This window comes from Gopherus evgoodei, chromosome 2 (genome assembly GCF_007399415.2).
Source record: "Gopherus evgoodei ecotype Sinaloan lineage chromosome 2, rGopEvg1_v1.p, whole genome shotgun sequence".
Taxonomy (NCBI): Eukaryota; Metazoa; Chordata; order Testudines; family Testudinidae; genus Gopherus; species Gopherus evgoodei.
Window position 1 is genome coordinate 173,778,377 of NC_044323.1, and position 14,434 is coordinate 173,792,810.

Sequence of the window (14,434 nt, forward strand, 5' to 3'; positions counted from 1 at the left end):
GCATTAGGGGGATCTTACATAGTGATTTGGCATCTTCTGGGATCTGCAAGGATTTCCAGGAGCAAACCTGGATTAACCAATGTGAACTCTGTACATTTGCACAAGAACCCTGATGTCCAGGGGGCCAATGACCAGGTTTAGGCCTAGTGTTGCTGCCTGGCTGGTTTTTAACTGGCCTGGCCAGCTTTCCTCCAGCATTGCCAGTTGCAATATGCCTGGGTTTTTCTCACATGTAACTTTTAAGTTACAGGTGATCCCCTACCAGGCAGGAATACCAGCAGGTGCTTCCACTATGGCTCACAAGTCACATGGCTGTTAGGAGTACTGCTGGCACAGCACGACACTCAAGTCCTGCTCTGCATGCCATGCCCTCAGCATACTGACACAGTGGCTGAGGTTCCCTCCTCCTCTAAGTGCTATAAAGCAAGATGGACCCAAGGCTTGCCAGCAGGGATGGGTAAGCCAGGAACAGGGATGGGGAAGGAAGGGTGGGGAGGGCTTCTTGGGCTGAGGCTCCTAAGAGGGGGTGGTTATAGATGCTCATGGGTCGGGAGAGTTGGGGGTTGATGATAAGGGTGCCTGGGAAGGGAAGAGGAGGATCAAGCTGGCAGTAGTGCATGGAAGGGAAGAAGAGGGTCAGGATGGTGGGTTGGGCACCTGGGAAGGGAAGAGTGGCAAATTTTTCTGCCTTTCAGAGATGGCAGCCCTATTTAGGCCCTGACCAGGTTTGGCCCAGGTGCCACCTCCTGAGTCATGACTCAAATGGGGCAAGGGGAAGCAGGATAAATTTCAGAGAGTGGTTTAACTCGGCCCAGGTATGGTGAACCACACCATTAATGTATGGTGCTGCAGGCAGCTGGGTCTCTTCTCTGTCTAGTTTAAGGAAGATGATGGGGATGGGGATGAGGGGGAATTTCCATAGTTCACAGAGCCCCACAATTCTTTAATCTGGCCCTGTCCTTGGAGACTGCCGCGTTATAGCTGCCCAATTTCTCATCAGCGAGGGAACAAACAAATCCCATAATGTTCCCCACTGAGATTTCCTCCCTCAACCCCACACATAACGGGAGAAAGTGTGTAAAGGACGCAGGAATCTATCTCCCTGCCCCCTTCAGTGTGGGGCAATGGGAGAATTGAGGGAGTCAGGCTGTGTCAGACCAAGCTGTCACTGGGAATTAGGAAAGAAACCTAGGTCAGAAGAGATGATGCTTTTTGACACCTTGGACTTATTCTCCCTCTTTGTTAGAGCCCTGAGGCTGGTGTCCTGGGAGAAAGGTGAGTCAGAGTCCCTGTCTCCTTCCACTATTAGCAGACTGAGGTAGCTCGGATCAGAAAGTGGCTGCTGGAAGCATTACACTCAGCAGGGATTTATTTTAGTAAACACTGCTGATATTCTGAAGACCAAGCTAGTACTTTTAGAGAGGTGCTGCTGTGGCCTACAGGCATGGACTGGCCCTGTCTGAGCCCTGTCTGTTGGTGTAATGAGCACACCCATTTTTGAGAACCCGGTCTCCCTCAGTCCTCCAGTTTGCTGCCACTGCTGGGCACTCTGGCTTACTCCCATGGAAGAGAGGGAAGTTGGGGGGAGCAAAGTGGGACAGGGCAGCCACAGATAGCCTAGAGAAGCCTGACAGGGGCGGGCTGGTTGTCAGGTATGTGGGTAGGTGGTGCCAATTCAGATATTTCTTGCAGGTGTGCAAATTCTCAACCTCTCCCCTCCACAGCAGGGGGGTCTCTGCTCATCCCCTCTTCCCGCATGGACCCAGGTCTCCCTTGGCAGGGGACTGTGTATGGAGGGGTTGGTGGGTCAAATTTCAGTGGTGTTGCAACCATGCAGTCAGAGTGATGCTCAGAGCTCTCTGGCAGCAGCCGTACTGCTTAAAAGTGGTCAGGGAATGGCCCCCCAGCCATGGAACTTTGAGCAAGGGCAAAAACCTAGGGAGCGGCAGCTTTCCCCCCACACCTCACTCCTCCTAAGTGGCACCATTGTGTGTAGGACGTAGTTGGCAGTGGTTGATGAAGAGGGCTTAAGAGTTTCCTTTTAGACACCTTTGTCTGCCCCTGTCTTCTTCAGTGTCTGGGGTTGCCATCATTGTATTTTAAAAATAAGGGGCTGTTTTCTTAGCACTTCCACCACCTCCCTTCCTGATATCATCATTAATAATAATTAGTAAGCAGTACTTACCTACATTTGCAAGGAGTATTTCTTGCTGCTTTTTGCAGCATTCAGCAACTCCTGATCTTGTTGTACAGAGATGAAAAAATAAGGGATTTTCCCTTGTAATAAGGGACTGTTGGCAACCCAAGATTTGTATCTTCCTTTCAGCCCAGGCCCTATTCTGCTCTGATGCTGTCACGCTCCTTTAAATCCCTGTCATCTATCACATGCACCATTCTCTCTTCCTGGCCTCTTTATTTTCCTTACTGCTGTGGGGAGTTTGGGAAAGGGAAGGGTTGGAGTAGAGGAGAACTTTGTTCGCTCTGTGCTCCCTGGCTTGGACGCGAGGCTGATGCAAGGAAGTTTCGCACCCTAGGCAAAACTTCCACCTTGCGCCACCCCCCCCAGCTAATCCCACCCACCCGCAGCAGCTAACCCAGCTCCCCGCCCGGGTAGCCCACCGCCACCCCCCCTTCCCAGGGAGGGCCCCCCCCCTGCAGCAGCTAACTCCACCTGGGGAGCCCGCCCCAGCTCACCTCCACTCCAACTCCTCCGCTGAGCATGCCAGTGCCACTCTAATTCTCCTCTCCTCCCAGGCTTGCAGTGCCAATTGTGGGAGACTTAGAGCAGGGGCTTTGTGCTCAGCAGAGGAGGCAGAGTGGAGGTGATCTGGGGAGGGAGCAGTTCCTCTGTGTGCCCCCCCATTACTGTGGGTGGCCCTCCCCATGCCCCTCCAGCTCACCTCCACTCCACCTCCTCACCTGAGCGGGCTTTTAGGTGCCTCCAACCACGAGGTAGCCTAGGCGGCTGCCTCGTTTGCCTAAATGGTTGCATCAGCTCTGCTTGGGTGAGTAGCACTCCCATACAGTTCCGCCTCCTTTGCTAGAGTGGTTAGAGCAAAATGGGGGTCGGGACCCCTCAGGGGGTCACGAGGTTATTACATGGGGATCGTGAGCTGTCAGTCTCCACCACAAGCCCCACTTTGCCTCCAGCATTTATAATGGTGTTAAATATATAAACAAGTGTTTTTACTTTGTGGGGGGGGGTCGCACTCAGAGGCTTGCAATGTGAAAGGGATCACCAGTACAAAAGTTTGAGAACCACTGAGTTAGAGCTTCCTTTTCTGTTTCAAACTTCAGTGGGACAGCCAGGCACAACTCCTTTTCCCAGTTGCTTCATTTTGATTTGGATCCAGCAGGGGGAGCAGTAAGAGTGGGAGCTTTAGCTGCCTTATATTCCTCTCCAAGAGCTCAAAAAGAAGCTCTGGAGGAAGGCCTGCACCCTGGGTGAATCCCTAAGATTCCATGGGGCGGTGGAGAGGTATAACAACTATATTAACATCACACCAGATGCCTGAAACTTGGCAGCCCAGCAGCTGCTTCTGTGCTCCCAGGTTTGAGCTCAGGGAAGTTCCAGAAGCCTCTAATTATGCTTGTTACACAAAGGGGAAAGAGGCCAGTTCCCAGCACTTACATGTTGCCTTGCTCCACACTGGGAGGTGTTCTCGTGATCCCAATTCTTCCTCCTTCCTTTCCACTAGAGGGCAAGAAAAATGGAGGTGAGAATTAACCTACAGTAACTTTCCAAGACTAGGAGCTGGCAGCCACGGTTATAGACTTCCCATGCAACAATGAGCTCTAGGAGCACTCCTTGTTTCTTTGAAGAAGCCAGGTCTAGCAGCCTGGACTGCTACAGGCCAGAGGTTGGAGATACCATGTCTGATGCGGACCTGTGGACTTTAATGGGAATTATTAGTGCTCAGTGTCTTAGAAAATCAGGCCTGTTATCTGGGTGCTTAACTTTAGGAAACCAGGTTTGAATATTCGTGCCTCCATTCACCATTCATAAAACAGGCATCATACTTCGATGGCTGAGCTAACTGTGCCTAATTTCAAACCCTCACAGACACTATGGGTTCAGAAGATCAGTACACTTTGAAAGCTTCTGGGTAAGCGCTACTGTTCAAAGAGACTCAAAGTAAAGAGCAGAGAAAGTTGAAGTTAAACAAGTTAAACAAAAATTAATTGAGAGAGAGAGATCAGAGTAGAGAAAAAAATAAAGAGTCTAAGGCGTGTGACATAAAAAGAAAACCAAATATATATATTTGTTTTTCCCCATATATATTAGTGAGGGGAAAAATGGTCCCTACTGGGATTTTCTCCCTCCACACCACACACAAAGGGAGGAGATGTGCAAAGGAGGCAGGAATCTATCTCCCTGCCCCTTTCAGCATAATGTGCTCATACAATTCAAGATATTAATGTATTGTTTCGTCCTAACTGGATTGGTGAGGAGCAAAACCTCAATCCTGGGCCTGTTTGGCAGCTGATACTAGTGTGGTCAGTGCTCCCTCTCCCAAAGCTTGTAGTACCTTCTGCTGAAAACAAGAACTGCACAACCTAGAAAGAAAGACTGACCACTGAAGTACTCAAGCAGGGACAAAATCTAAATTCTTCAAATGAAAATCCCAATGATTGTTTATAACGCTTTAGGCAGCTGAATAAATACATCTTTTTTCTGTAGAACATTGGTCTGATTCTGTCTTCAGTTACATCACTACAATATGGTAGGAAAAGAGCGCGCGCGTGTGTGTGTGTGAGTGAGAGTGAGATCTTTATGAATGTACTGTGGCAAGTGCATTTCACTTTGAAAAAAGAGTCCATGCAGCCCCAAAAGATGTGCAGAAGAATTATTTTAAAAGAAATATCTGTAGCCAATAACTTAATGGGGCTGCATGGTGTCTAAGTTCAGTCAGAATTTGTCCCAGTGTCAGCAATCAGTCTGACCAATATATAAGCCAGTAAATACCTCCATCTCATTCTCAAAAATAGATAACACCCTCACCCCTTGATACATGATGCCATCATACTTCAACTAACATCAAATATCCAAACGTTTCTTTAAAAACTAATTTGTTTCACTTCTACAGCATGTGGTCAAATCACAATGCAACGTGATCAGGTCAAGTGGGAAAATGCTGCTAGAAACAAAAGTGCAGGAAGTAGGTTGATTTTCTAAACACCCTGTATCAGTGGTTCCCAACCTTTTCCATACTGCCTACCCCACCCACTGCAGCTAGCAGGGACCCAGCTGGGATTCTGCCTCCCGTTTAGCAATATGGGGATGGGCAGGGTAGTCACAACTTCCTGACACCTTTCTGCAACCGCCTAGATTGAGAACCCCATCCGATCTGATAGTTGCCTAGATTCTGAATATTATTGTACATGATGGAATTACAAGATTGGCTGCAAGATCCATAGGATTAACACCATATCTTGTTCTGGACAGTGCTGATCACATTCTTGTAATTCGACAAATAGTGCTAAATTGTGCCTTTAAGGCATGGTGTACATTAGGGGGCACTGTAGAGATACCTCACCCCAAAGGAAGCTCTTTGAGGCACTGTATCTCAGCCAATGAGCCTCCTGAACCACAGTGAGACTGGGGTATTCCTTAGTGGGATAAAGTGCATACTTACCCTGCCTAGAAGTTCCTGTGTCTGGAGTGGGGACTTTTCCCCGCCCTATTTATTCTGGGGAGTCTATTAATGCTAGATTCTGGGGCCTAATTTTCAAAGGTTCTAAGAACCTACTGCTTCCCCTGACTTCAATAGGTGTGTGGTTGCTCAGCACCTCTGACAATCAGGGTAATTGCATGCAGGATACACAGCCGCAGGTGATAAACTGAGCTGAGTCCTTGCTCTGAGATAGGGGGTTGTGTGATGGCTTAAGTTTTTTTCCCCAATCATGGCATTTTATTTAAAAAGGAATCACCAAGATGTTCAGTTAGAATCACAGCAGTTTGATGTCTCTGTGCTGGAGGGGGGCACTCTTTACAATAGCATTACCTACATATTGTGCTCGATGAAGTTTAACAGAAAAAAATATCAGGAGGACTGGTAGCAAAGCTTATTATTAAGTTTGCCCAACACGTCCCATTATAAGATCCTATTTTCAGTTGCTTATAACTTTGCCAAACTTTAATCGTTTGGCCAAAAATTTTCCATCTCAGGGGTCTGCCTCAGGCTATGTGTTTTGGAAACATTTCAGCTGCAACACTTCAGCCATTTCTGAAAACAAGGGTAGGGAAAGCAATGTTTTTTAATGTTAAATACATGTTGGTGACTGTTTTTGAAAAGCTTTAGCGTCCTCATACTTTGAAGATGGGACTTGAAATTTTGCAGGTGGTGGCCTGTCAGAGAGGTGCCTTTGATCTTCCCTTTGAAAATCTGTGCAAATTTGACCCAAGTTCTGAAAAATTGTAGTTCACACATGCTCAGTAGAGACTTACTACAGCTTGGCTGCTAAAATCCTTAAAAGTTTCATCCTCATAGAGCTTCTTACAGTTTGAGTTCTGACCAGATCACACATGTGCCTTTCCCACAGAGAAACTGAACATATTCTAGCCCCAGGCTACAGGGAGGAAGCTGGACTTTTCCTGTAATGCCTGCTCCAGGTTGGGGTGAGCACTAGAGCTGACAACAGGTAACCTAGCGAGACAAGACAGGTTGAGGTAATATCTTTTATTGGCGCAACATCTGTTGGTGAGAGGGACACGCTTTTGAGCTACCCAGAGCTCTTCTTCAGCTCTGGGAAAGGTAATCAGAGTGTTCCAGCTAAATACAAGATTGATACAGATAAATAATTAGCACATATTCTAGGGATCATGCAAGGGAAAGCGGCCCATTAATGGTCCTTAGTTTAGCTTAGCCTATATGCTATCTTCTCACTAGCTATGACATTCTGAGTACCTTTCCCAGACCTGAAAAGCAACTCTGTGTAGCTTGAAAGCTTGTCTCTCTCACCAACAGAAGTTGGTCCAATAAAAGATATTACCTCACCCACCTTGTCTCTCTAATATCACAGCTACAACACCATTAGATACAGCAGGGAACCCATCTCTCCATTGCTATCAGTGACCCTCCTGCTGGCCTCCAGGCAGTGTGGAGGAGGAAACCATCTGATTCAAGTGCAGAAAGGACAAGAGTGCAACCTATGGTGTTACAGGAGAAAGTTGGGAAAGTAGATTGGGACAAGAACTCCTGGGGTATGGAGACTGGGACTTGAGCCTAGCAGCGGGGCAGAGACTAACTTGGCAGGGAGACTATGCCTGGTAGCTGAGGAGCGAAAGCAGTGAGGAAAGATACTGGGAGTCAGTGAGTGGGGGAAACTAGGACTAGCAGGGCAAGGAGACTGGGAACTGGTGGGGTGGAGGGAAAACGATAGGGTGGAAGCGTGAGACATTTGAAAGAGAGAAAACTGGCACTGGATGGGCAGAAACTGGAATAAGGAGCTGGGGAAAGTGTGGACACTGTGGTGGGATGAAAAGCCCGGGGAAGGTAGCTGGTACTAGGCCCTGTAATGACAGGGAATGTGAGTGGCAGTGGGGCAGGGGAAGAGAGACAAGTAAGCAACAGTGCAGGGGAGGAACACTTCAGAATGCCATTCCTGCAATCTTTTGGGGGAGCTGGAAGGGTGTTCAGGTACTATCACTTCTGAGAGATAATTCCAGAAACACGCAAGTGCATCCCGGCCCTTCTTTTTTTCAGGACACCAGCACTGGAGGCAACTGGGACTGACTTGGCAAGGAGACTAGGGATGAGGGCAAGATTGGGTTGGGGAGTCTGGAGGGGTATGACTTTTGTGGCATAACCTTAATGTGGCCTCTGTGCTTATGCATTATGATACAGACTTTAATTACATGATCACATACTATTTTTTCCACAGTACCCCAGCCTCTTTCAGTTCACAGAATGGACGGTGCACACTTAATGAACAAGCTATTCAATATTTCATTTTCTCCTAGTTGCTCAGTGTGTGGCCCCAGGCCTTATGTACTACATGCTCTTCCAACCCTGCTTTGAAGATAGAATTATTAATTTCCTCAAGAGCTCTTATATGATGCCTGTGACTATAATATCTGAGTGCTTCACAGGCATTACTGAATATATTTTCAACCTGGCTGTGAGAGAAGGGGATATTATTATCCCCATTTTACAGATCAAGAACTGAGGCCAGATAGGTCATAAATACCCATTAATTTTGGGTGCCCAATTTAAGATGACTAGGACTTGATTTTTCAGAGTACTTCACTTTATAACACTTCATATGTTCAAAATACAGCTCCCATTGACTTCATTTGCAGCTGTGGGTGCACAGCACTTGTGCATTACAGACACCCCAGTCTCAAGTAAAGCACTCCAAAAATGAAACACACACAATTAGTGACCACATATAAAAAGCTGGGTGTAATTGACTTGCCCAGCCTCACATAGGAACAATTGCAGGAATAGAATCTAATTCCCCAGGGCAGCAATTATCTTAACCATGAAACTGTCTGGTCTCTTCCTGCTATTCCCTGCCTCATTCATTACACCACTTCCAGCTTCTGAAGCAAATGAAGCAGGGTTCCTACAGACAACAGTTGCCTTCACTACACAACCCAGGTTCATCCTGTGCACTGAATGAGGTAGGAGACCAGTGGAAAAAATACCATTTGATCATGCACCAAAGATTGTACCATAATGCCTATGCACAAGAGGGCTATATAAAAGTTGCACCTGGTGTTGGCCACTGTTGGAAGAGAGGATACTGGATTGGATGGACCATTGGTCTGATCCCGTATGGCCGTTCTTATATTCTTAACTGTTGCACAGACAACCTTAATACTGGCACTTCCTAACTTTTGAGTGTTTCACTTTGCAATCTTATTAATATTCTTTTAACACAGATTACACATGCACACACAGATACAAAAAACTCTTAAGATAGCTGGTGCCTTATTGTGCAATTTTAAAAAACAGTTGAATAGGCAGAACAAGGAAGATATGTCTGTATTAATGTATGAGGGGGAAGGTTTCATGTATATATTGTTTTTAGAACTACTGGTACTTACCCCACAGTAGCAGGTTGAAGCAAGGTACTTTGGACAGTAAAAGGGAGATTTTCAAAGGCAAAAAGAGGAAATCGACTTTCAGTGGCAGTTGGATGCCTAATTTTTTTGTGCCTTCGAAAATCTCCCACTTAGCCATTTTAAAACAAATGAATTACCCACCTTGATATTTCTATTTAACTAAAGGATATACAGGAGTCGATTCTGAATGTTCTGTGATTTTCATCTGACAGTTGATGTTGGCCCACAATATTTCTGACAAACAAACAGCTGCAGTGACTGTTGACAGCTGATATAATCGGGGTGGTCTATTTCATGAGCTCTGGCAACACATGTTCTTTTCTTCTGGTGAAAAAAAAAAGTCTCTGCATGCATGGTTACTCTTGGTTAACATGAACAGGAAGGACATTCTGAAGTGTGAGTTCTTAGCATGGGCAAATGCTTCTCTTCTGAAGCAAAATAAAGCTTTTCACATTACTAGTGACGCAAATTTAGCCATGCAAGATGTGTTTAAGTAAAGCACGATAGAAAACACCAAGAATTTCCCTCACTCACTCCATAGTACTCATTTTATTACATAACTTTTTGGGGAGGGGTCTGGATTAGAGTAAAAAAATAGCCTCTATTCAAATAATTCTGGCTACTGTTCTTCATTTATGGTAAATGTGATTATACACATCACACAAAGGGAGGGAGCATGGTCTAGTGGTTAAAACAAGGATCTAGATGTCAGGCAACCTGCCACAGCTTTGTTGGGATACAATGGGCAAGTCATATGACACTGCATGCCTCAGTTTGCCCAACTGTAACTTGAGGATGCTCATAAATCAGTCTTCACAGAGCGCTTTGAGATCCTCATCAGGTGTTATGCAAGTGACAGATGTTATTACTGTAAATGGAGTATAGAAACATTTGCTGCTAAAGTTGGTTTAAAGGCTGCTTATTTTATAGTAAAAAATCTATTAAATTTTAAGATCTTTACAACATCAATTTGCTTCCAAAGGCATGTATTCCTTTACTCCAACACACAAAAACTGTTTTTGCTGTGACAGGGGTCTGGTATGTAGAGGAATAAACTGGCTTACTTTTAATTAATTAGTTATATATACACACATATACATACACACAGAATTCGTATAATATAAAGAATATTATAAATTCTCTTAATGATATATTAGCGTTTACTGACAGCTCTCACTCTGTTCTCTAACACTGCTAGTGAGAGTGTTGAAAGAAAGAATTAAATGACCATGTACAGGGGCCTTAAGCTTTGGCCTCTGAAACTTAAAGATGGGTCATGTTCTCATTGTGGTCAATAGGAGTTTAGCAATGGATTTAAATGAGAACAGGATCTTGGTTTCTTGTCTGTTACAGAAGTTGTGAACTGCAAAAGTGGGGAAGATAGTGCACTGAACAGAGTATTTCTTACCTATCTAGGTCCTAATATGTCTACCGTCAACATGTAATCTGAGAATCAAATATATGGGAGAGATTTTCCTGACAACTGCAGGCAACCAGTTTTTAAGTATCTAGCAAAAAGATGGGAAGTGATACCTAAAAGGACACACAAGAAAAATCCTCACTATTCTCAGGTAAAAGTAAATGTCATGTGAAAAACTGGAGAGACAAGGTGGATGAGATAATAATCTCTCTAATATCCTGACAGCAACACAGCTACAACACTGCCCACTGTGAAAAACTGTTCACTTATACATTTGTTACTCTGGGTTTGACTGCACTTAAAAATTAATTTGGATTAAGGGTGTGAATTTAAAGCAGACTATTTATTCCTTATTAACTCCCTGCATGGATGCTCTTATTACAGAAGAGAACTGCCTTATTCCAAATGAGCTCAATTCAAGTGGATGGGTGAGATTCCACAGTCATATCCCATTATCTCATGCACTAAAACAGCACCAGCAAGGGAGCTCAGGTTTACCTTAAAAAAAAATAAAAATAAAATAAAAAAATACTCTCCTAGCCTACCCACAACTCACTGTGCACTTCAGCCAAGCTTCTCTGAGCACAAGATGCTGCAGGTCCCAATCTCCTATGTAATGGGATGATGGAACTTCCAGTGCATTTGGGGTTTTTTGTGGTCCCTCTGCATGCAGGCAGAACTTTTCCTCTAACGTGTGAAATATTAGCATGAAGAGTAAAAGCAAGGGCTAGCATGAGGATGATTATTAAAATGTCAAGATCAGCACCTGCATGGTAAGCTTTTCAGTCTTGTATTTGCTTAACTAATCAGTTTTCTCGATCTACATGACTATTGCCCTCTTTTGGCCAATTAAAAGATCACTGTCTGCCTGATGCTTGTTCTTGAAGAAAAGCCATCTTCATTTTGGCCTGCCTCTTTCCATGTGATAGCTGTAAAACCCACCTTGCTCCTAAAAGCTGCCCTGATCTCAGATCTTCAGCTGTCACCATCCTCTATTTGTTTGATTATAAAGCTCCCACACTTTGATAAAGCCACAGGAGCATAATAGGCCAGAGCCCAGTCTGGCTCACATTTGAATGTGTTCCTATGTTTTCTTACCTTTAGTAATCAATTGAGCCAGTCCTCTGTGACGCTGGTTTACTTCTCATTATCCATTATGATTTTCAGCCATCACTCAATCTAAGCAACTGTCCACTGCAGGGCAACACCACCAACTGTGATAGAAGCTGAGAGGTGGCTTGTTGCTGTCATCCCTTGGGAGGGAAAATGAGCGTGGGGAAATTTTATTATGGGACTGAAATAGATGATGACTCTGTGATCTTTCTTTTTCCATCATGTTCAGTAAATTACTTTCAAAGATGACAACTATCATCATCTGCATATCTCAAATGAAAGACTGTCCTGACTCCTATTCGAGTCATCAAGTGCTATGATGCTCTAAGACACACCACTTTACTGGAAATCCCTTCAAAATCTTAAACCAGCCTATATTCCATTTGCAGTCTTGTAAAGACTACATGGAGCCCATCTGAAAACTCTGCATGAAGTGTTACCACACACCAATGTCCGGTAAGGAAGCCTTGCTGCCAAACGAAAGGGAGGGCTGTTGTGATTTCACCCTCTGGATGCTGCTAAACTAACCTCTGCCAGGGATAGCTTTTATCCTTAGAGCTCACAAATATACATCTGGAGAATAAGGCCTACATTTTCCAAAGTGACCAAAGATTTCAAGTGCCTCAGCTTTTGAATGCCCAACTTGAGACATCAGAACTGGGCCTGATTTTTAGAAAGCATTCAGCACCCATCCTCTTCAAAAGGGGCTGATTTTCAGCTTCTCAGACCAAGCACCCAAAATACGGAGGCACTCAACACCACTAGTCACTTCGGAAAGGTCTTTTTCTTTGGAATGCACCAAATGCCTGCAACTCCCACTAAAGATTTGCATTCCGTTCTCCTCCACAATCTGCTGCTTTCAATTCACAAATGAAAAACCTTTCACAATATCAATATACTCAGTATGTCTTTCAGGAAACAGCCAATGCGTGCACTTAATATAAACTTATTTGCTAAGTAGTGAAGCCTCCTTAGAGTACAATTTTGAGTTTCTATTTAAATGGAAAAACAAATTATTAGATTTCTCCAGTCCCTTGCCCAACCTCTCTCCAAGATCACATACACCTGGCTTTATGATACTTATCTCGATTAAAGGATTTTTTTTTAATTGTAGCCCCTTATTAAAAGATTGGAAGCACTTCACTGTCCCCATATATATTTGTGTAAATTTGTGTTGCTCACAGCTTTTAAAGACTTAATGGAACATTACTATGTAAACCACGCTGTATTCTATTTAATAACATTATTTTCCTTTGTGGCTCACAGTGTTCCTGGTTTTGACAAAAGCCAAAAAGAGACATTTTTAAATGAACCCAGTGGACTGACTCATGAATTGCTACCTCCTCTCCTAAAATTTTCCCATAGTAATTGGTCAAATTAAAAAAAAACCTGTCCCCTTCTCCCACAGTTGTTGAACTGTTTTCAAAACCCAAATCCTCATATTATTAATTTTTTTTGGGGGGGGGTGTTATGTACACAATGTGCCTATCAGTGTCTGAACACACTATTGTACACAATTCAAATAATCAGTTAAAACATCATATTGATTCAAGTTATATAATGGACTCAAGAGTTGAGCTGCCTTCCTCCTTCAACCCTGGAGTAAAAGGGGTAATTTGGGACCAGATCGTGAATATGAATCATAATCTGTTTTCTGAGTGGCTCCTATGCACTGTCCCTTGCTCAATGCCTGTAGCAAAGCCCTAGTTTAGCGCTAAGGACCTAAACCATGTAAGGCTTTATTGATCAGTACCAATACACAGAACTGCAGCCAAACAAATAGCTGGAAGGTAGTACCTGAGCATGGGTGTTATATGCTCTGTCTGAGGAAAACTGCTCAGAAGGGCAACAGCCATATTCTGCAATGGCCAAAGCTTCCAAATATTCTTCAGAAAAAAAAGGTGTTGATACTTTAAATTAAATCCAAGCCTTCTAGACAGCAGCCCAGAAGCATCACTACTAGGACAATGGTCTGGCCCAATGAGCACCATTTTATGAGCTAGTTCGGCACTTTGCCATACATTGTAACAGATTCTATTAAATGTACTAGCTAGCCACACATTTTCTCCTATAACGAGCCCATCTTTAACCATGGTGAATGTGGGCATTGCTTCTTTTTAGTATTGTAATACTAGAGGGATTGAGGTTCTCGATCATTTCCATAGTGAATGAATTCTCTTTCTATGGGCTGGAATGCCCTTTGGCATGTCTTATAGCGCTCACAATATTTTGGTCCAAGATAATTTCTGATACGTTTGTATTCTTGGTATGCCATTTTACCTCTGTGGTTTCACTGCTCTGAAGAGTACTATGGACGGTTGTTGTTGCATGACAATTACAGTTCACTAGATCCTGTATATGGAAAGCATCTTCAGTGCTTTCCTTAGTTCAAGTCAAAATGCAGCAATTTGCAGCCAAGGTTTACTACCATGATTTACCTCCCCTAGGGTCAAAACTCAGCAAGCAAGCATGCTCGGTACACGGTTACCAGAACACACTCCACCTACTAATGGGAGTATTGATTTTGCATATTCTCTTGCACTGAGGATTAACTAAATTCAAAAAAATGTACTGGTAAATTATCTACTATTGATGCTCATAATTTAATCATAAATATTTAACTCTTACCTGGTGCATTTCACCAACATATTTCAAAGTGCTTTACCAAGGAGGTTAGTATCATTTATCCACATTTTACAGATTAGAAACTGAAGCAGAGAAATGAAGTGACTTGCCCAAAGTTTCACAACAGATCAGCAGCAGAGGTGGAAACAGGGTCGGCTCCAGGCACCAGCATTCCGAGCAGGTGCTTGGGGCGGCAATCTGCAAGG

The 14,434-nt window shown here is 44.0% G+C and overlaps 1 protein-coding gene across 1 annotated transcript in view; it reads right to left on the reverse strand.

The window, feature by feature from the left end:
* Nucleotides 1–3,503: 3,503 nt before the first annotated feature.
* The window catches only part of DUSP22 (dual specificity phosphatase 22), a 78,979-nt gene continuing 68,048 nt past the window's right edge, over nucleotides 3,504–14,434 (reverse strand). Inside the window, exon 7 of the mRNA XM_030552306.1 lies at nucleotides 3,504–3,694. Within this exon, the coding sequence (XP_030408166.1) occupies nucleotides 3,581–3,694 (114 nt within the window). The 3' untranslated portion in view covers nucleotides 3,504–3,580. The remainder of the gene's footprint in view (nucleotides 3,695–14,434) is intronic.